The sequence below is a fragment of the Carettochelys insculpta genome, chromosome 27 (assembly GCF_033958435.1).
Source record: "Carettochelys insculpta isolate YL-2023 chromosome 27, ASM3395843v1, whole genome shotgun sequence".
Lineage (NCBI taxonomy): Eukaryota > Metazoa > Chordata > Testudines > Carettochelyidae > Carettochelys > Carettochelys insculpta.
The window spans coordinates 2564240-2589994 of NC_134163.1; the positions used below are offsets into that span (position 1 = coordinate 2564240).

The following is a 25755-nucleotide window of genomic DNA, read 5'->3' on the forward strand; positions in this document are numbered from 1 at the left end:
CCAACCTCCCCCGGTTCCCTTTGGCCCAAGCCTCCAGTGTGCCGAGGCCCCGCTGGACCCCTTCCTGCCCTCCCAGGCATCTGTCTGTCCCCGTCGCCCTCGTGACAGCTGCCGAGGGTGTCGCCCAAAGCCGCCCAAACCCCACCTTGGAGGAGCCGCGAGCAGCGAGGGGGGTGGGCCGCGCAGCGTGGCGCAGGCTGACCCGCCAGCTCCGGTCGCCTCGCCTCGCCTCGCCTCAGAAGGGCTGCCTGATGCCTGTCTGGTCAGGGCCTGAGCGCGGGGCTCTCTGAGTGAGGAGTGGAGCTCCTGGCCCTGCTCCTTGCCCTGGGCTGGGGCGTCTCCAGGGCAGTCCCCAGGCTGGCAGGCACCGAGGACATCGGCCTACAAAATGGAGGCCCGTTGGGACTACACTCCCCAGCATGCTGTGCGGCATGGCCGCCCGCCATCTTTGGACCCTCTCCCTCAGCCGCTCCCCGAGCACAGCGACTCCATTTCCCAGGAGGCGCCGCGCGGCCGGGAGGCGGTGTTCGTCGCCATCTTGCCGCTCCCACCCTGGCTCCGTGCGGCCGGATTGAATGAGCCCGCCGCTTGGCCGTGCCGCCATGTCGGGCACTCCGAGCCGCGCCGCCGCCGGCGGCACCCCGCTCTCCCCCGCCCGCCTCTCCCGGCTGCAGGAGAAGGAGGAGCTGCGGCAGCTCAATGACCGCCTGGCCGTCTACATCGAGCGGGTGCGGGCGCTGGAGCTGGAGAACGACCGGCTGCTGCTGAAGATCTCCGAGAAGGAGGAGGTCACCACCCGGGAGGTAGCGCGGGGAGCGGGGCCGCGGGGCGGGGGTCGCGGGGGCAGCTCCGTCCTGCCCGGGGGTCGCGTGAGGCGGCTGCTCGTGGGGTGAGTGGGGGACGGGCGGCGGTGGGGGGCGCTGCTCGTGGGGTGAGTGGGGGGGGGGCGCTGCTCGTGGGGTGAGTGGGGGGGGCGCTGCTCGTGGGGTGAGTGGGGGACGGGCGGCGGTGGGGGGCGCTGCTCGTGGGGTGAGTGGGGGACGGGCGGCGGTGGCGGGCGCTGCTGGTGGGGTGAGTGGGGGACGGGCGCTGCTCGTGGGGGGCGCTGCTCGTGGGGTGAATGGGGAACGGGCGGCAGTGGGGGGGTCTGCTCGTGGGGTGAGTGGGGGACGGGCGGCGGTGGCGGGCGCTGCTCGTGGGGTGAGTGGGGGACGGGCGGCGGTGGCGGGCGCTGCTCGTGGGGTGAGTAGGAAATAATGGGGGTGTGATGAGGCTATTGGTGGCGGCAGTGGGGGGTAGCTGGGGTCACACCTAGCGAGGCGTAGAGTGGCACTGTGTTGGGGGGAGCTGTGGTAGGACTGCTCATGGGATACCACCCGAGCCTTCAGTGTCGTGTTCCTCAGTGAGCTAGAAGAATGAGCTCGGTTCCGAGGGCTCTCAAATGCCGGCTTCTAGATTACACTCAGTGATGGAGTGGGGGGAACGCACGTGTGAGACAAGCAGAGCAGCTCCCAGTGGCTAAGGATGACCCTGGGGCTATAATCTAGGCTGGCAGGTAACACCTCAGCCCTGAGCACAGAGCAGGGAGGAGCGGAGCTGGTTTTTGAATCGTGAGCCGGAGTTAGAGGCTAGGTGAAGAGGGAGCTGGAAGGCAGCCAGCCTTGCGAGGGGGAAGCTACACCCCAGAGGGGCACCACTCGGGCTCCTCTCCCCAGGACGGGTTGGAAGGACTGTCTCTGACTGCTGTACTGACGCTTCTGTGAGAAACTGGGCATCTGTTGCCTAATAAACCTCCTGTTATACCTGCTGAGTGAGAGTCGCTCCTGCCAGTGGACGGGGCGCAGTGCACGGTGACCCCTGAAACCTATCACACTGGTGTTAGGAGTGGGATGCACTGCACCAACGTATGAGCTCCCAGCAGTGGCTGGCTGAGCGCAAGAGAAGGAAGGAGCCCCACAAGAGCCAGAGGTGGAACAGAGCAATTCCTGCAGCTGCTGCTGGTGAGTGGATACCCCGGGAGACAGTGGAGAGATGGACTATATCCGACTCCTGAAGGTAAAGCTAGCGGGGCTGTGCAGAGAGAGGTGCCTGACTGTGGGGAAGGCGACCAAGGCCCAGCTGATTGCCCAGCTGGAAGAGAATGACCGATCCAGGGGTGGGGGCAGAGCCTGTCCCAGCAGAAAGTGGCCGGTCACCCTCGGGAAGCGTTTCAGATTCTCCGACAGGAGCGGGGGCTTGACGCCGTCAGACAGACACAGTGCCCACCAGGTCACGCTCAGCTAGCGGTAGTTCATCGTGGGCAGAGTCCTCCACAACAGAGCTGCGACGGCTGGAGCTCGAGGTGAGATTAAACGAACTGGAAGCCCAGGAATGGCTGAGGGAACATGAGTGCCAGGAACGGGAAAGAGAGCGTGAACATGAGCGCCAGCTACAAGAGAGACAGCGGGAGGAGAGAGAGCGAGAGTGGTAGCATGAGCGGGCCATGGCGGAGGCGAGACGCCAAGAGGCCCCAGCTGCGGTAAGCGGGCAGAGGGTCAGGCGGCTCAGGGTGGCCAGTCACTTGGAGACGCGCGTGCTGACCCAGTGTCAGGACCCAGGGGACATGGACGAGTTCCTTACCGCCTCTGAGCGAGCCTGTGAGTTGCACGAGGTTCCCCCAGCCGAATGGCTCCGACACCTCACCCCCTTGCTGGGCCAGAAGGCCACAGCGGTACTCAGCCAGCTGGAGGGGCTGCAGCCTGGGGACTATGAACGGGTCAAACAGGCCCTGCTGCATAAGTTCGGGCTGGCTCCGGAGATGTACAGGAAGAGGTTCCAGGAGGTACAGAAGAGGCCAGAGGAAACCTATGTAGACGCGGCCTCCCGCCGGAGGCAGTACTACCAGAAGTGGGTGTTCAGGATGGGAGTCCAGTCTGTTAAGGACCTGGTCGAGCTGGCGGTCCTGGAGTGATTCTACGAGATGTGCTCACCTGACCTGAGGGTGTGGCTTGTGGACCGGAGGCCTGGGGATTCACACAATGCAGGGAAACTGGCAGAACTTCACAAACAGCTGGGCCATGTTCGAAAGTGAGCCCAACAAAGAGAGGGACTCCCGGAAAGAGAGGGAGTCCCGGAGAGACCGGTTCCTGACTGTACGACAGAGGGGATCACCGCTTGGGCGAGCCCAGGAAAGAGGGGCTGGCCAGCCACCCCCCAGAGAGGCAAGCAGAGCCTGGAGAGAGCAGCCGGCCCAAGGGATACAAGAAGACCCGGGCTGTTATCGCTGTGGGCGAAAGGGGCATAGATCAGCCCAGTGCCCCAAGCTCCCAGACAGGTTGAGCAGGCTGGAGGGTCATGGGGTCAACTGGGTGGAGTCCCAGAAGCCAGAGGGGCTGGGGGCCAAGGCGGGTGGTGCTGACAGTGGGTACTCGGATTGGGCCGAGTCTGCCTCACAGACCAGCTCCTCAGGGGGACCAAATGCTCAGAGGTCAGTTTACAGAGTGAGGGTGGCAATGCCTCTGCGGAGCGAGTGTCTCACATCCCTCGAGGTAGACGGAAGAAAGGTCACGGGGTTCTGGGACACAGGCGCTGACGTGATGCTGGCCCGACCTGGGGTGGTGGCACCGGGCTGCATGATACCCAATTCGTACCTGACGGTAACAGGAATTGACGGGACCCCTTTCAAGGTGCCCATGGCAAGGGTGCACCTGAAATGGGGGAACAAGGAAGGCCCCAAGGAGGTGGGCGTGCACAGCCATTTGCCGGCGGATGTACTGATGGGGGGTGACCTGGAGAACTGGCCAGGTGAACGCCCTCGTGCCCTGGTCCTGACCCGTAGCCAAAGAAAACGAGGGGTACGTTCCCCAGATTGGGGGTACATGCCCAGCCGAAGCCACAGGGGCCAACCCTGAGAGAAAGGGGGCCCCCAAAAACCAGATCTCACAGGCCAGGGATGTGGAGCCAGGCAGGGAAGGGGAAGTAGCTTCCGCCCCTGCGCCAGCCGAAGAGTTCCAGGCAGAGCAGCAGAGAGACCCCTCCTTGCAGAAGCTGAGGGAACTGGCCAGTCTCATCCCAGCTCGAAAGCTAGTGGGGGAGGGCTGCAGGGAGAGATTCCTGTGGGAGAAGGGATTCCTATACCGGGAATGGGTTCCCAGACGGAAAGTGGAGCCATGGAAGGTCCAGAGGCAACTGGTGGTTCCCCAAAAGTACCGGTGCAGGTTGCTGTACCTAGCCCATGATGTCCCGCTCGCAGGACACCAGGGGATCCACCGCACCAGGAGAAGGTTTTTACAGAACTTTTTTTGGCCAGGGATCTTTGCGGCTGTCCGTCAATATTGCCTATCCTGCGATCCCTGCCAGAGGGTGGGGAAGACCCGGGACAAGGGGAAAGCTGCCCCGAGGCCGCTGCCCATCATAGAGGAGCCTTTCCAGAAAGTGGCTATGGACATAGTGGGACCCTTCAGCAAGGCAAAACGTTCGGGGAAGAAATATATTTTGGTGGTGGTAGATTTTGCCACACGATACCCAGAAGCAGTGGCCTTGACCTGTGTTGACGCTGACACCGTGGCGGATGCACTGCTGTCCATTTTCAGCAGAGTGGGGTTCCCCAAGGAGGTCCTCACAGATCAGGGGTCCAACTTCATGTCGGCCCTGCTGCAAAGCTTGTGGGACAAGTGTGGGGTCCGGCACACCTGGGCCACAGCCTACCACCCACAGACCAATGGGCTGGTGGAGAGGTTCAATGGGACTCTAAAGCAGATGCTGAGAACCTTTATGAATTAATATGCCCATGACTGGGACATGTACTTACCCCACCTGCTGTTTGCATACAGAGAGGTGCCCCAGGAATCCACGGGGTTCTCCCCGTTTGAGCTGCTGTATGGAAGGAGGGTATGGGGACCCTTGGACTTGCTCAGAGAAGAGTGGGAGGGCACGGCCTCTCCTGAAGGGGAGTCAGTGGTACAGTATGTACTGACCTGCTGGGAAAAACTCACCGAGCTCATGGGCCTGGCCAGGGAGAACCTCTCCATGGCCCAAAGGAAGCAAAAGGTCTGGTATAACCGTAACGCCTGGCCCTGAGCCTATGACACCCGGGACCAAGCCATGATTCTTTTACCTGTGCAGCAGAGCAAGCTGCAAGCGGCCTGGGATGGCCCCTTCAAGGTCATCAAACAGCTGAATGAGGAGATCTATGTGGTGTAACTGTCGAACCGGGCCCACAGCCACCAGGTTGATCATGTGAACATGATGAAACATTACTGGGACAGGGAGAACTTGGTGCTGGCTGTGTGCAGGCACTGGGAGGGTCAGGGGGATGATCCCTTGGTGGATTTGCTCACAGGGACTGGAGCCGGCTCCTTGCTGGAGTCTATTCCCCTCTCAGACCAGCTGACCCCTGCCCAGCAGATGGAGATCAAGGAGGTGCTGCATTCACACCAACAGCTGTTTTCTGACAGACCCGGATGCACTGACCTAGCTGTCCACCAAATAGGGACAGGCACCCACGCCCGTATCAAGTGTGTGCCATTCAGAGCCACAGGGAAGACTGCTCAGGACATAGAGTGTGAGGTTGAAGACATGCTGGCTCTGGGGGTGATCCAACCCTCCTCCAGCCCCTTGGCCTCTCCCGTGATGTTAGTCCCTAAAAAAGATGGGTGTGTTTGGTTTTGTGTGGACTATTGCAAGCTTAACGCCCTCACTGTATCGGACGCCTACCCCATGCCCAGGCCTGATGACCTTTTAGAGAAGCTGGGGGGAGCCCGTTACCTCACCACCATAGACCTCACCAAGGGGCACTGGCAAGTGCCATTAGACGAAGATGCCTGGCTCAAGTCGGCTTTCATCACCCCTGTGGAGGCTCTACGAGTTCCTGGTCCTGCCCTTCGGCATCAAGGGGGCACCCGCTACCTTCCAGCATCTGGTGGACCAGCTACTGAAAGAGATGGAGAGCTTTGCCCTGGCTTACATGGACGACATTTGCATCTTCAGCCAGACGTGGGAGCACCATGTGTCCCAGATCAAGCGAGTGCTGGACCGACTCACTCCCAGGGGTTTGGGCTCAAGTTAGGTGCTGGTCATGTTGGAGATCTCAGTGGGAAAGGGGTTCGTTTGCAGAAGTGTCCCTGAAGCTGCATGTCACAGGTGCTCAGCTGTGATGGTAATAGGCGCAAATCCAAAACGTTAGCAGGTTCGGGGAATAATTGCAAAATACATTTAGGTGTGTAACTAATTCAGGGTTGTAGTCAAGACTTTCAGAAAAAATGTTTGTTTTTTGTATATAACTTAGAGTAGATGTGCTGTACATCTGAAGTGGCTGGGTTTTTTCGTCTTTATCGTAGACACATCTGAGTTCTATTCCACTCATTCCTACCTAAGGGGATCTTGTCAACTAATGCTGCCAGGCTTTGTAATAAGGTTGTCTTTTCCCATTTTTAGGTATTTAAGGTAATCCCACTATGAATTGTGTCTCATAGATACAGGCATGCAATTTTGATGTCATTAGCTTGGAGTTGCCTTCATTGTGTTATCTCACATAATTGTCTTCTCATACTGTATTTGGAATTATAGGAAAATATTATTTGCCTGGCAGGTAGTGTTTAACAGAAGAAGAAATTGTATTTTGGATAAATAAAGTTCTTGTGCATAGCTGAATAATTGTTTAAAGGAGCTGAGGGTGAGCCTTAATAGCTATAATAGTCACAAGTTGAGTTTGCTAGTATAGATTGGACGTGTACTGCACATGCAGAGAACCCATGTTTTGTGAAAATACTAGAAATAAAAACGTTGAAACTAAACTTCTGTCAAAAGGCTGTTAACACCAGGTGATAACCCCAGGAAAGGTGATAGATGCACTTGGTCACTGAAAACTCTTGGTTTTTTAATTTAATGTTCGCTTTATGTTGAAAAGTGAGATTATGGTTCTTGGATTAGGGTAGTGAGTTATAGAATCATAGAAGTCTAGAACTGGAAGGAACCTCGAAAGGTCATCAGAGTTCAGTCCCCTGCCCCCATGGCAGGACCAGGTGGCAGGACCAGGCACTGTCTAGACCACAGTTTCCCAAACATGGGTGGCAGATTACATTTCAAAAGGGTGGCAGGCTGGGCTGGGCAGGGCAGCTCCACAGGTGGCTATTAAGAAGCCATTCACACTCCTGAAGTGGTTCTCAACTTCTTCATTGGATTAACAGCCTGTGCTGCCCCCGCCCCCCGCAGTCAAACCAATCAGTTACGTTGAGAACCATTTCTCCTGCAGTGCAGAGCAGTGCATACTTGAGGAGCAGCGCCCAGCTCAGGTAAGGTGGGGGCCTGAGTCTGAAGTTGGGAGGGAGAGTGAGCAGAGCTGATCAGCTCCCTGACTTCCAACCTCTGCAGGAGATGGGATCCCTGCAGACCCCAGCAGGGTTCCTGCAGCTGACGCTGCCAGCTGGGACTCTGGCCCAGCTGGCTTCCAGCTACAGGGGTCCTTGTGCCTCCCCTAGTTCCCTGCATTCTGAGTGATTCCTACCTCTGAGTGTGACTCTCCTAGCCTGACTGACACCCTTAGCCCCCAAGTGACTCCTAGCTCAAGTGTGACTCCCCTAGCTCCCTCAAGACTCTTCCAGCCCTTGAGTGATTCCCATAGCAGCCTGAGTGAGGCACCCTTAGCCCCCTTCAGCCCAAGTGACTCCTAGCCTCTGAGTGTGACTCCTTTAGCCCCCTCCAGCCTCTGAATGTGACTCCCCTCACCCCCTGAAGCCCCTGAGTGACTCCCAACCTCTGACTCAGGGGTTTAAGTTGTGAGGGGAGCAGTTTGGGGATGAGTCTTTCCACCACCAGAACTCTGAGTAACTATAAATGTAATAAATGTAAATGTAGTGTTGTTATTTTATTAATATATTTCCCCTTTTCTATGAAATAACTGCTAATATGTACACATGAGGGGGCACAATTTTATATTCTTGCCTCAGACGCAAAATTAGCTAGTTACAGCTCTGCTCTCCTCTCCCTCCCACCCCCTGCCCCCCGGTTTTTAAATAGCCTTGGGTCACCAAGTCTTCCTGAATTGTCAGAATGGCTCCCTTTCTGGAAAAGGTTTGGAACTGCTGGGCTAGACCATCCCTGATAGATATCTGTTTAACCTGCTCTTAAATGTCTCCAGAGATGAAGATTCCATAGTCTTCCTAGGCAATTTATTCCAGTGTTTAGCCACCCTGACAGTTAAGAACTTTTTCCTAATATCAACCTATGTATGAAGAGCGTTTTTGTTTTGAGAGCAGCAAGTCTACTGAAGACCTAAAACTGAGTTCAACAAGTATTTTGAATGAGTTAGGTGTTTGTAAATATAAAACTTCTGTAGTACACTTTCCTGCTTAGATTCATTTATTTTAAATATATTCATTTTATTTGATAAAAAGTGATAGTGGGAAACACAGTTCAGTGCTCGGATGTATTTTAAGGGTCTTCACTTGGGCTTTAGATCTCCCTTCTGGTGTCATGGAGTGATTTTTATCATCAGGGGATCACAGTGCAATTAAGTTTAAGAATTTATGTATTAGGAAAGGTTGAATGATCTCTGTGATGGAGTGGGGGGAGTGCAAATGCGAGACTCAGGCTGGATGTAAGAGACAAGCAAAACAGCTCCCAGTGGCTAAGGATGACCCTGGGGCTACAACTGGCAGGTAACACCTCTGTCCTGAACAAAGAGGAGGGAGGAGCTGAGCTGGCTTTTTTGAATCGGGGGCGGCAGTTAGAGGCTAGGGGAAGAGAGATCTGGAAGGCAGCCAGCCTGGGGGGAAGGGAAAGCTGCACCCCAAAGGGGCACCCCTCGGGGTCTTCTCCCCAGGACGGGTTGGAAGGTCTGTCTCTGACTGCTGTACTAATGCTTCTGTGAGAAACTGGGCATCTGTTGCCTAATAAACCTCCTGTTATACCTGCTGAGTGAGTGTCACTCCTGCCAGCGGACGGGGTACAGTGCAGGGGGACCCCTGAACCCCATCACACTGGTGTCAGCAGTGGGATGCACTGCACCCATGGATGAGCTCCCAGCAGTGGCTGGCTGAGCGCAAGAGAAGGAAGGAGCCTCACAAGAGCCAGAGGGGCAACAGAGCAATTCCTGCAGCTGCTGCTGGTGAGTGGATACCCTGGGAGACAGTGCGGGGATGGATTATACACGACTCCTGAAGTCAGAGCTAGCAGGGCTGTGCAGAGAGAGGGGCCTGACCGTGGGGAAGGCGACCAAGGCCCAGCTGATTGCCCAGCTGGAAGAGAATGACCGATCCGGGGGTGGGGGCAGAGCCTGTCCCAGCAGAAAGTGGCCGGTCACCCTCGGGAAGCGTTTCGGATTCTCCGACAGGAGTGGGGGCTTGACGCCGTCAGACAGACACGGTGCCCGCCAGGTCGCACTCAGCTAGTGGTGGTCCATCGCGGGCAGAGTCCCCCGCCGCAGAGCTGCGACGGCTGGAGCTCGAGGTGAGATTAAAGGAACTGGAAGCCCAGGAATGGGAAAGAGAGCGTGAGCACGAGCGCCAGCTACAAGAGAGACAGTGGGAGGAGAGAGAGCGAGAGTGGTAGCATGAGCGGGCCATGGCGGAGGCGAGACGCCAAGAGGCCCCAGCTGCGGTAAGCGGGCAGAGGGTCAGGCGGCTCAGGGTGGCCAGTCACTTGGAGACGCGCGTGCTGACCCAGTGTCAGGACCCAGGGGACATGGACGAGTTCCTTACCGCCTTTGAGCGAGCCTGTGAGTTGCACGAGGTTCCCCCAGCCGAATGGCTCCGACACCTCACCCCCTTGCTGGGCCAGAAGGCCACAGCGGTACTCAGCCAGCTGGAGGGGCTGCAGCCTGGGGACTATGAACGGGTCAAACAGGCCCTGCTGCATAAGTTCGGGCTGGCTCCGGAGATGTACAGGAAGAGGTTCCAGGAGGTACAGAAGAGGCCAGAGGAAACCTATGTAGACGCGGCCTCCCGCCGGAGGCAGTACTACCAGAAGTGGGTGTTCAGGATGGGAGTCCAGTCTGTTAAGGACCTGGTCGAGCTGGCGGTCCTGGAGTGATTCTACGAGATGTGCTCACCTGACCTGAGAGTGTGGCTCGTGGACCGGAGGCCGGGGATTCACACAATGCAGGGAAACTGGCAGATGACTTCACAAACAGCCGGGCCAGGTTTGAAAGTGAGCCCCACAAATTGAGGGAGTCCTGGAGGGAAAGGGAGTCCCGGAGAGACCGAGAATTTCAGAGAGACCGGTTCCTGACCGTACGACAGAGGGGACCACCTCTTGGGCAAGCCCAGGAAAGAGGGGCCGGCCAGCCACCCCCCAGAGAGCCAAGCAGAGCCTGGACAGAGCAGCCGGCCCGAGGGACACAACAAGACCCAGACTGTTATCGCTGTGGGCGAAAGGGGCATAGATCAGCCCAGTGCCCCAAGCTCCCAGACAGGTTGAGCAGGCCGGGGAGTCGTGGAGTCCCAGAAGCCAGAGGGGCTGGCGGCCAAGGCGGGTGGTGCTGACAGTGGGTACTCGGATTGGGCCGAGTCTGCCCCACAGACCAGCTCCTCAGGGGGACCAAATGCTCAGAGGTCAGTTTATGGAGTGGGGGCGGCACTGCCTCTGCAGAGCAAGTGTCTCACACCCCTCGAGGTAGACGGGAAAAAGGTCACAGGGTTCTGGGACACAGGCGCTGACGTGACGCTGGCCTGACCTGGGGTGGTGGCACCGGGCTGCATGATACCCAATTCCCACCTGACGGTAACAGGAATTGACGGGACCCCTTTCAAGGTGCCCATGGCAAGGGTGCACCTGAAATGCGGGAACAAGGAAGGCCCCAAGGAGGTGGGCGTGCACAGCCATTTGCCGGCGGATGTACTGATGGGGGGTGACCTGGAGAACTGGCCAGGTGAACGCCCTCGTGCCCTGGTCCTGACCCGTAGCCAAAGAAAACTAGGGGTGCGTTCACCAGATTCAGGAGTACAGGCCCAGCCAAAGCCACAGGGGCCAACCCTGAGAGAAAGGGGGCCCCCAAAAACCAGATCTCACAGGCCTGGGGTGCTGGAGCCAGGCAGGGATGGGGAAGTAGCTTCCGCCCCTGCGCCAGCCGAAGAGTTCCAGGCAGAGCAGCAGAGAGACCCCTCCTTGCAGAAGCTGAGGGAATTGGCCAGTCTCAGCCCAGCTCCACAGCTGGGGGAGGGCTGCAGGGAGAGATTCCTGTGGGAAAAAGGATTCCTGTACCGGGAATGGGCTCCCAGATGCAAAGCGGAGCCATGGAAGGTCCAGAGGCAACTGGTGGTTCCCCAAAAGTACCGGCGCAGGTTGCTGTACCTAGCCCATGATGTCCCGCTCGCAGGACACCAGGGGATCCACCGCACCAGGAGAAGGTTGTTACAGAACTTTTTTTGGCCTGGGATCTTTGCAGCGGTCCGTCAATATTGCCCGTCCTGCGATCCCTGCCAGAGGGTGGGGAAGACCCGAGACAAGGGGAAAGCTGCCCTGAGGCCACTGCCCATCATAGAGGAGCCTTTCTAGAAAGTGGCTATGGACATAGTGGGACCCTTAAGCAAGGCAACGTGTTCGGGGAAGAAATATATTTTGGTGGTGGTAGATTTTGCCACACGATACCCAGAAGCAGTGGCCTTGACCTGTGTTGATGCTGACACCGTGGCGGATGCACTGCTGTCCATTTTCAGCAGAGTGGGGTTCCCCAAGGAGGTCCTCACAGATCAGGGGTCCAACTTCATGTCGGCCCTGCTGCAAAGCTTGTGGGACAAGTGTGGGGTCCGGCACATCTGGGCCACAGCCTACCACCCACAGACCAATGGGCTGGTGGAGAGGTTCAATGGGACTCTAAAGCAGATGCTGAGAACCTTTATGAATTAATATGCCCATGACTGGGACATGTACTTACCCCACCTGCTGTTTGCATACAGAGAGGTGCCCCAGGAATCCACGGGGTTCTCCCCGTTTGAGCTGCTGTACAGAAGGAGGGTACGGGGACCCTTGGACTTGCTCAGAGAAGAGTGGGAGGGGATGGCCTCTCCTGAAGGGGAGTCCATGGTACACTATGTACTGACCTGCCGGGAAAAACTCACCAAGCTCGTGGGCCTGGCCAGGGAGAACCTCTCCATGGCCGAAAGGAAGCAAAAGGTCTGGTATGACCGTAACGCCAGGGCCCGAGCCTATGCTACCGGGGATCAAGTGATGGTCCTTGTTCCTGTGCGGCGGAACAAGCTGCAAGCCGCCTGGGATGGGCCCTTCAAATTCATCAAACAGCTGAATGACGTGAATTATGTGGTGGAACTGTCAAACTGGACCCACAGCCACCGGGTCTATCATGTGAACATGATGAAACCTTACTGGGACAGAGAAAACTTGGTGCTGGCCGTGTGCAGACACCGGGAGGGTCAGGGGGATGATCCCTTGGTGGATTTGCTCACAGGGACTGGAGCCGGCTCCTTGCTGGAGTCTGTTCCCCTCTCAGGCCAGCTGACCCCTGCCCAGCAGACGGAGATCAAGGAGGTGCTGCATTCACACCAACAGCTGTTTTCTGACAGACCCGGACGCACTGACCTAGCTGTCCACCGAATAGAGACAGGCACCCATGCCCCTATCAAGTGTGTGCCATTCAGAGCCACAGGGAGGACGGCTAAGGACATAGAGCGGGAGGTTGAAGACATGCTGGCTCTGGGGGTGATCCAACCCTCCTCCAGCCCCTTGGCCTCTCTCGTGGTGTTAGTCCCTAAAAAAGATGGGTCTGTTCGGTTTTGTGTGGACTATCACAAGCTTAACGCCATCACTGTATCGGACACCTACCCCATGCCCAGGCCTGATGACCTTTTAGAGAAGCTGGGGGGAGCCCATTACCTCACCACCATAGACCTCACCAAGGGGTACTGGCAAGTGCCATTGGACGAAGATGCCCAGCTCAAGTCGGCTTTCATCACCCCTGTGGGGCTCTACGAGTTCCTGGTCCTGCACTTTGGCCTCGAGGGCACCTGCTACCTTCCAGCGTCTGGTGGACCAGCTGCTGAAAGGGATGGAGAGCTTTGCCCTGGCTTACATGGATGACATTTCCATCTTCAGCCAGACGTGGGAGGACCATGTATCCCAGGTCAAGCAGGTGCTGGACCGACTCCAGAAGGCTGAGCTGACTATCAAGGCAGGGAAGCGCAAGGTGGGAATGGCTGAGGTGACCTACCTGGGCCACAAGGTGGGCAGCGGCTGCTTAAAGCCAGAGCCATCTAAAGTGGAGGCTGTCAGAGATTGGCCAACACCCCAGACTAAGAAACACGTCCAGGCCTTCATTGGGATGGCGGGGTACTACCGGAGGTTTGTGCCCCACTTTAGCTCCATCACATCCCCCCTCACGGACCTGTGTAAAAAGGGAAGGCCTGACAAGGTGGTCTGGACCGAGCAGTGCCAAGAGGCCCTCTGCGCGCTGAAGGAGGCTCTGGTCAGGGCCCCAGTGCTGGCAAATCCAGACTTCAACAAACCCTTCCTGGTATTCACCGATGTCTCAGACGTGGGGCTGGGGGCGGTGCTAATGCAGGTGAATGACAAAGGGGAGAAACACCCCATCGTGTACCTGAGTAAAAAGTTGCTGCCCTGGGAGCAGAACTACGCAGCCATAGAGAAGGAATGTCTGGCCATGGTGTGGGCGCTGGGGAAGCTGCAGCCGTACCTGTTTGGATGGCGTTTCACCGTGTACACCAATCACTCACCCCTAACCTGGCTGCATCACATGAAAGGGGCCAACGCCAAGCTCCTGCGGTGGAGTCTGCTCCTGCAGGACTACGACATGGAGGTGGCCCATGTGAAGGGGAACAACACCACCCATAGCCGATGCCCTGTCATGCAGGGAGGGCCCCGAACTTCCCCAGGTCACTGGCTAAGTGACCCTGCTCAGTTTGGTCTGGAAGTGGGGAGAGATGTGATGGAGTGGAGGGAGTGCAAATGCAAGACTCAGGCTGGATGTAAGAGACAAGCAAAACAGCTCCCAGTGGCTAAGGATGACCCTGGGGCTATAACCTAGGCTGGCAGGTAACACTTCAGCCCTGAGCACAGAGCAGGGAGGAGCGGAGCTGGTTTTTGAATCGTGAGCTGGAGTTAGAGGCTAGGTGAAGAGGGAGCTGGAAGGCAGCCAGCCTTGCGAGGGGGAAGCTACACCCCAGAGGGGCACCACTCGGGCTCCTCTCCCCAGGACGGGTTGGAAGGACTGTCTCTGACTGCTGTACTGACGCTTCTGTGAGAAACTGGGCATCTGTTGCCTAATAAACCTCCTGTTATACCTGCTGAGTGAGAGTCGCTCCTGCCAGCGGATGGGGTGCAGTGCAGGGGGACCCCTGAACCCCATCACAATCTCAACTTTATAAAATGAACACATGGTTTCTTTTGCCTGATATTAAGCTTTTTTTCCCCTGAAAAGAAGTATAGCTAAAGCAGACTCATTGTGCTGCAAACTCGTTCTTCCTGAAAGATAAAAAAGCAGTCAAGTACCACTTTAAAGACTGACAGAATAATTTATTAGGTGATGAGCTTTCGTGAGACATGTCCACTTCTTCAGATCATAGCCGCACCAGAGCAGACTCAACATATAAAGCACAGAGGTCCAAAAATTGTTGTCAAGGCTGGCAAATCAGAAGAGCAGAGGGGCAGCAAGAGGGGGGTGCGGAAGTTAAGAGTTAGATAAAAAAGTATGTAAAAGAGCCCTTATAATGGGCCAAGTAATTGCTGTCCTGGTTCAAACCACGTGTTAATGGGTCAAATTGGAATATAAATGACAGTTCTGAGGACTCCCTCTGTAAACAATTGTTAAAGTTCCTTTTCAGTAAAACACAGACTTTCAGGTCATTAAAGTGCCAGCTGACAGGTTTGTGAGTTAGAAGTTTTTTGATGGCTGTTTTGTGTCCATTCATTCTTTTTTTAAGAGAGTTTGCAGTCTGTTCTATATGTGTGGTGTGTGGTCATTGTTGGCACATGATGGCATATATAATGTTAGTTGAGGAACAGGAGAATGTGCCTGTGATTCTGCAATTAACGTGGTTAGGTCCAGCAATGGTATCTCCAGAATAGATACGTGGACAAAGTTGGCAGCGGGGTTTGTTGCAAGGAACAGTTCCAGGTATAGTAGTAGTGTGGTATAGCCTGTGGTTGGTAGTGAGAATCCTCATAAGGTGGGGAGGTTTTCCATGGGAGAGAACAGGCCTGTCACCTACAGCCTTCTGGAGTGTGGCATCCTGATTTAGGATAGGCTGTAGGTCTTTAATGATGCATTGCAGTGGTTTGAGTTGGGGGCTGTAGGTAAATGATCAGTGGTGTTCTGTTACTGGCTATTTTGGGCCTATCTTGGAGTAGTCTCAGAAACTTCATATACTGAGTCTGCTCTGGTATGGCTATGCTCTGAAGAAGTGGGTCTGTCCCATGAAAGCTCATCGCCTAATATTTTACTAATCGTTAAAGTGCTACTTGACTGCTTTTTTGTTTTGATAGAATACAGACTAACACGGCTATCTCCCTGTCACTGTTCTTCCTGAAGGATGTCTGTTACGGAACTTCCAGACCTTACAGTAACTTCGTATCTATCTATCTGCAGATTTGCATGGCATTATTCATACCTTTTCTGTTCTGCTATAGGTAGGACCCCCAAGTAGTGTTTACTGATCCTCTTTCTACTCTTAGTTCAATAATTTAAAGACACTGAATCAGACAGGACAATGATGTCCTGCTGGTTCATTTGCTCCCCCCTTAGGACAATTAACTTCTGCCTGGTCTATACTAGACAACTGTCTGCTTGTGTGTGTTACTCAGAGATGTCAAAAATCTACAATCTTGAGCAGTGTAATTAAATTGACCTAACCACAAGTTTGGACAGTAGTAGGGTGATGGTAGAATTTTTTCATCTATCTGGCTTCTGCCTAATAATGAGGTGGATTATATATGCCAGTGTGAGAACTCCTGTTGAAGCAAATATTGTCCCTGTTGGAAGTGAAGAACATCTATAGTGTAGCTGAGCTGTTATAGCAGTTCAGGTGTACAGAAACCCCCAGAATGCCATCTGAGTACTTTGCTTTGGATATGGTAGTTTAGGATTGTAAATACTTCCACCTGTGTACCGATGTATTCAGGATCCCAGGTAGAAGATGACAGCCTTTAGGTGTTTTCCCACTGTTGCATGGGAAACACTACTATCATCATCAAGTTTGTAACCAAATGTTCATTGTTAAGCTCCTGATCAAAAGAGCAAGCTTAGTTGCTCAGAGCCAATATACAGCAGGGTCTCACAATTTGCGAACTTAATGTTCACAAATTCAATTATTCACGAGTTGCTGCTCCCCCCACCTCCCTGGGGCCCTGGGCAGGAGTCCTGGCAGCCACCGCTCCCGCCCCTATCCCCCCAGGGTCCTGAGCAGGAGTGCCAGCAGCTGGGCTACTGGGGGGAGCCATATTTGCAAAATTCTACATTCTCAATTCTCAACATGGAACCCTCATGAATGTTGAGACCCTGCTGTACTAGGCAAATTAGACCTGGTCTAAATAATCTGCCAGTTGAATGACCTTTCATGGTCCAAGTATGACAGTCTGGAGAATATGCTGAAGATGACCAAGATTGATGCCTGCACCCTTCAGGAAATCCATGTCACAAATGAATAAGAAGCTTGTTGGTACACAATCAGTATTTACAAACTCGTTGCCAGTAATTGTCATCCAAAATAGAGTCTGGAAATTTTTATAAAGCAAGTGTGAAATGCTGTGCTTCATGTTTACCATTTTTATTTGTTTTATTTTGTACAATGTATGTCTTGCAAGATGTCATTTGAAAATGCAATCTGCTGATTATTCTGTTAAAATGTGTACAAGACAACATGTGAAATTGAATTCTACTATATGATTGTTGTTGAAATCTGTTTTGGGACTAGTTCTATTCAGTGTCTTCATCAGTGATTGAGATATTTTGGCACAGAGAGTATGCTTATTAAATTTGCAGATGATACCAAGCTGGAGGAGGTTACAACTCTGATAGGAATAAGGGGATTTCGAAGTTGGTAGGGTCCTTTTGAAAAGGGCCCCTGTCTGGACAAGCGGCGCAGCAGCGAAAACAGCAATTTCAAAGTGCTGCAGCTGGTGGCATGCTAATGAGGTGCTGAATATGCATTTCATTACCTCATTGGTAATCTTCGAAATGGCCATTTGCATGGCCACTTCGAAGATTTGTGTTAGTGTAGATGTAGCCATAGAGTGGGAAGCAACTGCAGAAAGGGAGTTAGGGGCCATAGTGGACCACAAGCTAAATATGAGTCGTCAATGGGATGCTGTTGGGGAAAAAAAAGCAAACATGATTCTGGCATGCATTAACAGGGATGCTGAGAGCAAGACATGAGAAGTTGTTGTTCTGCTCTACTCAGCACTCATTAGGCCTGAATTGGTGTATTGTGTCCAGTTCTGGGCACTACATTTTAAGAAAGATGTGGGGAAATTGGAGAAGGTCCAGAAAGAGCAGCAAGAATGATTAAAGGTCTAGAGAACATGAGCTATGAGGGACGACTGAAAGAACTGGGCTTGATTTAGCTTAGAAGAGTGAAGACAGAGAGGGGACATGATAGCAGTTTTCAAGGGGAGAGGTGTGATGGAGTGGGGAGTGTGTGTGACAGGCAGAGCAGCTCTCAGCAGCTAAGGATGACTCCCTGGGGCTGTAACCTCAGTTGGCAAGTAACACCTCTGACCTGAACAAAGAGCAAGGAGGAGCTGAGCTGGGTTTTGAATGGGAGGCATTTAGAAGCTGGAGGGAGAGGGGGAAGGCAGCCAGCCTGTGCTGAGGGGGAAGCTAGACCCCAGATGTGGCACCCCTCTGGCTCTTCTCCCCAAGATGGGTTGGAATGACTGCCTCCGCTTGCTGCACTGGCATCTCCATACTGAGTTGTGCCTCTGTCTACTAATAAACTTTTCCTTCTACCTACTGAGTGAGGTGCAGTGCTTGGGTATCCCGGAACCCCATTACACAAACATGAACTGCAGAGTCTCCTGAACACTCCAGCCTTCGATACCTTTCACATTGCTTTGCTAAGAAACAGCAGATCCCTCCAGGCTCCTCTCTCACTCAGCCTCCAGCAAGCACAGTCACTCCCAGCTGAGTACACAAATTCTGTGTTCAGCCAGCCATCTATCACACAGAGGACAAAAAACACATACCCCCAGGCCCAGCCTTGCCCTCCAAAAACAGGAATCTTGTACCATTCAGTAGTCCACTGGACAATACAAGTTCATAGCTTGTCACTCCAGCAATGGGTAATGGATATACACCATCCTTGTTGTCTTAAGTGCAGATTTCCATGAAACACTGCAATCAAATAGCAGATTAGAGAAAACAAGTTTATTAACCAGAGAGAGAGAAATTTTACATTCATCAAGTGCAACCTGGGGTCCGCAGACACCCCTGTATTACAGGGGGTCTCTGTCTGTGAAACAAATAAAAGGTAAATAAAAATAATAAAATTGGCTCTGATGGGGGTATGCAAATAGTTGGAGAGGTGATTGGGTCAAAGGGATCTGCACTAGTGAAAAGGTTGGGAACTAGTGAGCTAGCGTCCATAGATAGGTGGTCAGGCAAAGTCAGAACTGGCCACAAAAAAAAAAAAAAAGCTAACACCCTAAACTGTACCAAGTTTTGAAGCAAAATTTTCACGCATTAGATGCTACCATTAAGTCTCAGTTCACAGGCTGGATTTCCTTTCAGCCTGGGACCACTTCTCTTCAGTATTTGTGGGCTTGGCTCAGCATTCACATGACACTCATTGTCAGTATCCAGCCTAGGCCAGAAAAACCAACGATCCAACCAGCAGGACAAACTGGGTGATGAATCCTGGTCATGCACCACTTGAGGCACGTTGTGCATATGTTTAGAGTAAGTATTCCAGCATCATAACATCAATTAATATCTGAAGAGTGAAATAAAATGTGGCAAAGCGGCGAGAGGTGTTTTTTCCCTCTTTTATGCTCCAACCTTTATGTATTTGTAAAATCCTTGCCCAGCCACACAGAGAGGCAGTTTAATTGCATAGGTCAGCACCACACTGTCCATCAGATGAATTTTTAATTTTCTGTTTACAACTTCCTTCTAGTAAATCTCTGATTAGAGCAGTGCTAAAGTGCCACTGATTACCTGCTTAGTGTGTCTGAGGAACTGGCTCATGGGTAGTACTGTAGTTCTCAGGGTACGTGAATCCAGAGTATGACACCCTGGTCTTATGCGGCTGACCCCCCCAATTCATACAGAAATCCCCTGCTTTACGCAGCTTCACGTTGCAGGTAACTCGCTTTAACGCATGTTTTGCGCAACGTGAAGCTGCTGGACTCTCAGCTAAGAGCCCCTTCCCCCAGTCTTCCCAGAGCAGTACTAGGCACTGCTCTGGGAAGGTAGGGGGAAAGCTTTTAGCCTGCCTAGCTGCCTGCCCCTGCGGGCAGCCAGACAGGCTAAAGCCCCCTTCCCCCACTGCCCAAAGTGGCACCATAAGAACATAAGAATGGCCATACTGGGTCAGACCAAATGTCCATCCAGCCCAATATCCCGTCTGCCAACAGTGGCCAATGCCAGGTGCCCCAGAGAAGGAGAACAGAAGACAATGATCAAGTGATTTATCTCCTGCCATCCATCTCCTGCCCTTGTACTGAAGGCTAGGGCACCATACTTTACCCCTGGCTAATAGCCATTTATGGACCTAACCTGCAAAAATTTATCGAGCTATTTTTTAAACCCTAATAGAGTCCTGGCCTTCACAGCCTCCTGTGGCAAGGAGTTCCACAGGTTGACTGTGCGCTGTGTGAAGAAAAATTTCCTTTTATTAGTTTTGAACCTACTACCCATCAATTTCATTTGGTGTAAGGTAATGCACATGGGAAAAAATAACCCAAATTACACGTACAACATGATGGTGTCAAATTTAGCTACGACAGATCAGGAAAGGGATCTTGGAGTTATAGTGGATAGTTCTCTGAAGACATGACTTGAAGGCTTCTGGTTGCAAAGAATCCACCATTTACACTAGTTAAAGTCTGCAAGTGACCCATGTTGTAGAGGATAGTGAAAGCCCACCAAAGCCTCTGCAAGTCTGACCTGAAGGAAAATTCCTTCTCACCCCAAGGCCATGTCTACATGTGCCCCAAACTTCGAAATGGCCACGCAAATGGCCATTTTGAAGTTTACTAATGAAGCGCTGAAATGCATATTCAGCGCTTCATTAGCATGCGGGCGGCAGCGGCACTTTGAAATTGACGCGGGTTGCCGCTGCGCGGCTCGTCCAGCCGGGGCTCCTTTTCGAAAGGACCCCACCTACTTCGAAGTCCCCTTATTACTATGAGCTCATGGGAATAAGGGGACTTCGAAGTAGGCGGGGTCCTTTCGAAAAGGAGCCCCATCTGGATGAGCCGCGCGGCGGCAATCCGCGTCAATTTCGAAGTGCCACTGCCGCCGGCATGCTAATGAAGCGCTGAATATGCATTTCAGCGCTTTATTAGTAAACTTCGAAATGGCCATTTGTGTGGCCATTTCGAAGTTTGGGGCACATGTAGATGTAGCCTAAGTGTGATGATCAGTTAAATTCTGAGTAGGAGGAAGATAAAAAGGAACATAAACTCTGGCAAGTCAAGTTCAAAAGCACAATTAGGTAGGCTAAAAGAGACTGAAGAGGAACTAGTAAAACACTCAAACCTACATCCACCCTTCCCCTCACCCAAAAACAGGAGGAAAAAAAAAGTTTAAATACATCTTAAGCAGGAAATCCACCAAACAATCGGGGACATTTGACAATCAAGGTGTTAAAGGCGCACTGAGGGAACACAAGGCTGTTGGGGAGAATCTAAAATAATTATTTGCATTAATCTTGTCTGAAGAGAATGTGAGAGAGTCCCAAAGCTGAGCCGTTCCTTTTAGAAGTAAAATCTGGGGAGCTGTACCAGGCTGAGGTGCCAATAGAGGAAATTTTGGGACAAACTGATAAACTAAATACTAATAATTCACCAGGAACAGATAGCATGCACACAAAAGTTCAGAAGGAACTGAAATATGAAATTGGGTAACTACTAAGTGTGATACGTATATATAGGTAGTCTGTCGTGTCCGACGATGATGTCTTGAGTTCGCACAGGCTCACCGGTTGTGGACTCGTATGTGGCTGAAGAGTCCAGGCTTTGAACAGCATGGGCATTCACAGTGGGGGCAAGAGAATTTTCCTGGCTCTGTTGGTGCAGCTGCTGCTGTTGCTTTCTTCCTCTCATGAGCATCAATGAGACGTACACGTTGCTACTCTTCAAAGTTGTCAAACGAGAGCACGCCAGCCTGTTTGGTCTTTTGAATGCTGCTCTAGCTGATCTGGTTTTAAACCAGCATGAGCAATGTTGGCCTTCATGCAGTCTTTATACCTCTTGCGAGGCCTACCTTGATTCCTTTTGCCCCGGGAGAGTTTACTGTAGAGGAGTTGCTTAGGGATTCTTGACTCCTTCATTCGTATGACGTGCCCTGTCCAGCGAAGCTGGGCTTTCAGAATCATGGCTTCGATGCTCGTGGTTCCTGCTGTGTCCAGGACTTCCAGATTCGTAACTCTGTCCTGCCATCGAATGTGCAGTATTGATCTCAGGCTGCGTGTGTGGAAGCGCTCCAGCAGTTTTATACGTTTTCTGTACAGATTCCAAGTTTCACAGCCATATAGGAGACTGGTCAGGACTACAGCCTCGAACACTTTCAGTTTAGTGGACAGTCGGATATTGTGCTGATTCAGCACTCGTGCTCTTAGACATCCTAGTGCCTGTCTGGCCTGGCAGATTCTGGCATTGATTTCTTTGTCAAGGGAGCCATCACTGTCTGTCACACTGCTGAGGTACTTGAACTTATGCAAGTTGGCAGGCCAGGAAGCTGGTGCAGAAGTGATGTCTTGATGGCAAGTCCCACTCCGTGGATTCTGTCTTACACCTTCTGGAAAGGCAGGCCAGAAAATGAACATCCTTTTGGTTTGCATATGGATCCTTCCTCTGCCAGTCTGGTCTTACTCAGGGTGGCTATGTCAATGTTATAACGTGCCAGTTCTCTTGCTGTTCTTCTCTCGGGCCTCATAGCATTCTCCCTGTCCAAGAGGGTGCGAACGTTCCATGCTGCAAATATCTGTCTTGTCACTGTTTTTTGGCCGCTGTGAGGGTAAAATTGCCAGCTGTGGCATGCTGTCCATTTTGTTTGGGACAAGCAATTTTGGGGGACACCTTTTCTAGTTCCCTCCCTCATTTTGAGGGTGAGCAGTGCTATTCCTAAAAAGGCCTGCTCAGTCGCCTGGGATGCTACCGAACTTCTCTATCATCCCGGGGTCAGAGTTGAGTGACCAAAGTCCACAGGCTGCCTATGTGCAGGTCGATGACTTGGTCAGCAGGGCTGGACTGTTCAAACTGCTCCACAAGATAGGTTGTCCACCACAGTTACTCAAGATGATCCAGTCTTTCCACGAAGACATGAGAGGAACCATCCAATATGACGGCACATTATTGGATGTTTTCCGCATCAGGAGTGGTGTCAAACAAGGATGCATCCTTGCTCCGACATTGTTTGGGATCATCTTTGTGCTCCTCCTGAAGCACGCCTTTGGATCTTCAACAGAGGGCATCTTTTTGCACACAAGATCTGATGGGAAACTGTTTAATCTTGCAAGGCTGAAAGCTAAATCTAAGGTACGGGAAGTCCTCATCAGAGAGATGCTATTCGCAGATGACACTGCTGTAGTGTCACACACAGAAGACCAGCTTCAGAAACTGCTGGATCGGTTCTCCAAAGTGTGCAAGGACTTCGGGCTTTCCATCAGCCTAAAGAAGACAAATATACTTGCTCAGGATGTTGCTGAACCTCCATCAATCAGCATTGACAACTATACGTTAGAGGTCATCCACGAGTTCGTTTACCTCGGGTCCACCGTCGCTGACACCCTGTCATTGGAGTCTGAGCTAAATAGGAGGATCAGAAAAGCAGCCACAACTCTGTCCAGACTCAGTGAGAGAGTGTGGAATAACATTAAGTTGTACACCCACACCAAAATGCAAGTCTACAGAGCCTGCATCCTCAGCACCTTCCTTTACGGCAGTGAGTCTTGGACCCTGTATGCCCGCCAGGAAAAGAGGCTGAACGTCTTCCACTTGCGCTGCCTCAGGCGCATCCTTGGAATATCATGGAAGGACAGAGTGCCCAACACCGCCGTCCTCGAGCAAGCTGGAATCCCAACCATGCACACCCTCCTCAGGCAGCGGCAGCTCTGCTGGCTTGGCCACATCCACAGGATGAATGATGGAAGGATCCCAAAAGACATCCTGTGTGGCGAGCTAAGCCTCTGGCAAAAGACCTCCTGGACACCCCCAGTTGCGCTACGAAGATGTTTGCAGGGGCGGACCTCAGGGAGGTAGACATTGAGCTGGACAGCTGGGAGGAGCTAGCAGACGATCGCAGCAGATGGAGGCAGGAGCTACACAAGGGCTTTCAGAAGGGTGAGATGAGGATCAGACAGCTAGCAGAGGAGAAGTGAGCCCACAGAAAGCACAGTAAGGACCTGCCAGACACCCCTTACACATGCAACAGATGCAGCAAGGACTGTCACTCTCGTGTGGGCCTTCCCAGTCACAGTCGACGCTGCAAATGATGATCCCAAATGGAACTACGAAGGTCGTGATCCGTAGTCTACGTAGACTGCTGGATGCTACTGCTACAGTACTGCTTGTTTGACAGTTGTGATTGTTAGTCAGTAATCCTGATTTCAGATTCTGAAGTGATGCAGACATCGATAGGATAATCATATTCAGTAAATCATAACTTTTCCAGTGATATCCCTGTGAGTCCTCATGCGTAAAATTCATGTTAGCTATGTCATTAATATAATAACTTTTTCTGTGAAGATATGGGGATGTCGCATCACAGTTCATAACACTAAACAAATACAGGTCCTGCTGTAGCAATTCAGGTGCCAAAGCAGATAGGCAGTGTCCTGGCAGGAAGCTTCTTTGCTGGGCTACACAAGCTTTGTCAACCTCCTGGGGGGGAGGGAGGGGAGAGAGAGAGAGAGCCCATGACTTATAGGAAAGCAGTGTGACCCTAGACATGGTCTTGCTCTGGCTGCACTGGGCTGCAAGTGGGGGCTTGCAGCATTGCTTGTGAATCTCAGTTGCTTCTTACTTGCATGTGGGTATTCTGCGTGTGCGGGTGGGGATGGGGACACATGAAATACAGGTGCCGTACAGTACAGTAAACCTCCCACTTTACATGGTTCCGATATGTGTTAATCATATTAACACAAACGTCAGAATCCTGGGCTCCAGCCTCCCGCTTCCCCTAGTTGGGGGAAGCGGGCGGCTGGAGCCTGGGAGGGCATGGCTTCCCCAAGCCAGGGGAAGCTGCAGGACTGCTCCTTTCAGTGTTCCGACACCAACTCCAGCACTTGTAGCTGGCGGCAGAGCACTGAAGGGAGTAGCTGTGCAGCTTCCCCCAGGTGGGGAGGGGCGGGGGGGCACTGCTTAGCCACTGGGAGCCAGGTGCAGTAGTGCCTGATCAGTTTCCCAGCTCCCACAAGCAGCGGGGAGCCAGGAAACTGACTAGGCACTGCAGCGCCTGGCTCCTTGCTCCCTGGGACTGAAGGGCTTCCACCCCTACTTGCCTCCTCTCCCTGGGGGCTCAGAGAAGGAGGGAGGGAAAAGAAGGGAAGGGGGCGAAAGCCCCTCAGTCCCGGGGAGCTGGGAGCCTGGAAAATGACCAGGTGCTACTGCACCTGGCTCCCAGGGGCTCAGAGGAGTAGGAGGGGCCCCCCACCCCCAACTTATGCAAAATTTGAGTTAAGTGGGGTTTGAGAGGAATGCAACACCTGCGGAACTCAGGTTTTACTGAATTTGCTTTTCTGGCAGGAGTGGGGAGGTGTCCCTGATATCCATTTGATGGAGGGAGGGGATGATACTACCTCAAGTAACTATATTGTAGGCGGGGATAGATGGATAGTATCTGGTCCTTGGGCTTAATCCACTGCAGTTTGATTCTTAGACTTGGGTATTGCAAACCTGAGTGTTCATTTCTCTCCTTTTGTTCTTTTAAACAAATTCTTGGTTACAGGAATAGATCACTTTGCCACAGTAGGCCCATGCTTTCTGTTAATGGGGTATCTTCTTGTCTTAAAACAAGTATCAAGAAATCCATTAGTCACTTTCATAAACAGAGGTATTTGCTTTCTGTCATCGGCCTTCAGGGCGATCACTGTATCTCTTTTTTTCCTTATCTTAGGTGAGTGGAATCAAGACCCTCTATGAATCTGAGCTGGCTGATGCCCGACGAGTTCTGGATGAGACGGCCAGGGAAAGGGCTAAACTACAGATTGAAACAGGAAAGCTAAGAGCAGAACTTGATGAGCTCAATAAGAAGTAAGGAAACTAAACTTCTGTGTTGTTTTTATTTCCTTTCAGAATAATGGGTAAAAATAGCACATTTTAGATGGGGATTGAAGGATGTCTTGCTAAAGTTTGCTGGAGCTCAACGAGAAGTTAGGGGCTTGATGCACAAAGCACTTGGTGAAATTCTCTCTCCTGTTTTAAGACTATAAGAACTGAAGAACAGTGTGAGAGAGTGAACAGAACAGGGAATCCTCAAGTGATCCCTTCCCTGTCATCCATTTCCACTCTCTGACAAAGGCTTGGGACATCATTCCTACTCATCCTGGCTAATAGTCATTGATGGAGCCAACCACCATGACTTTATGTAGTTCATTTTTGAACCATGTTAAAGTCCTGGTCTTCACAACATCCTGTGGCAAGGAGTTC

General features: G+C 52.5%; 1 protein-coding gene across 3 annotated transcripts in view; it reads left to right on the forward strand.

Annotated features, from left to right (window-relative positions):
• The first annotated feature begins 524 nt into the window (after positions 1–524).
• LMNB2 (lamin B2) overlaps positions 525–25755 on the forward strand; it is a 65125-nt gene continuing 39894 nt past the window's right edge. For all 3 annotated transcript variants that reach the window (XR_012642623.1, XM_074978080.1, XM_074978079.1), the window contains exons 1-2: positions 525–803; positions 25223–25359. Coding sequence is in view for 2 of the 3 variants with exons in the window: in XM_074978080.1 (XP_074834181.1) it covers positions 576–803; positions 25223–25359 (365 nt within the window). In the remaining variant the exon portion in view is untranslated. The remainder of the gene's footprint in view (positions 804–25222; positions 25360–25755) is intronic.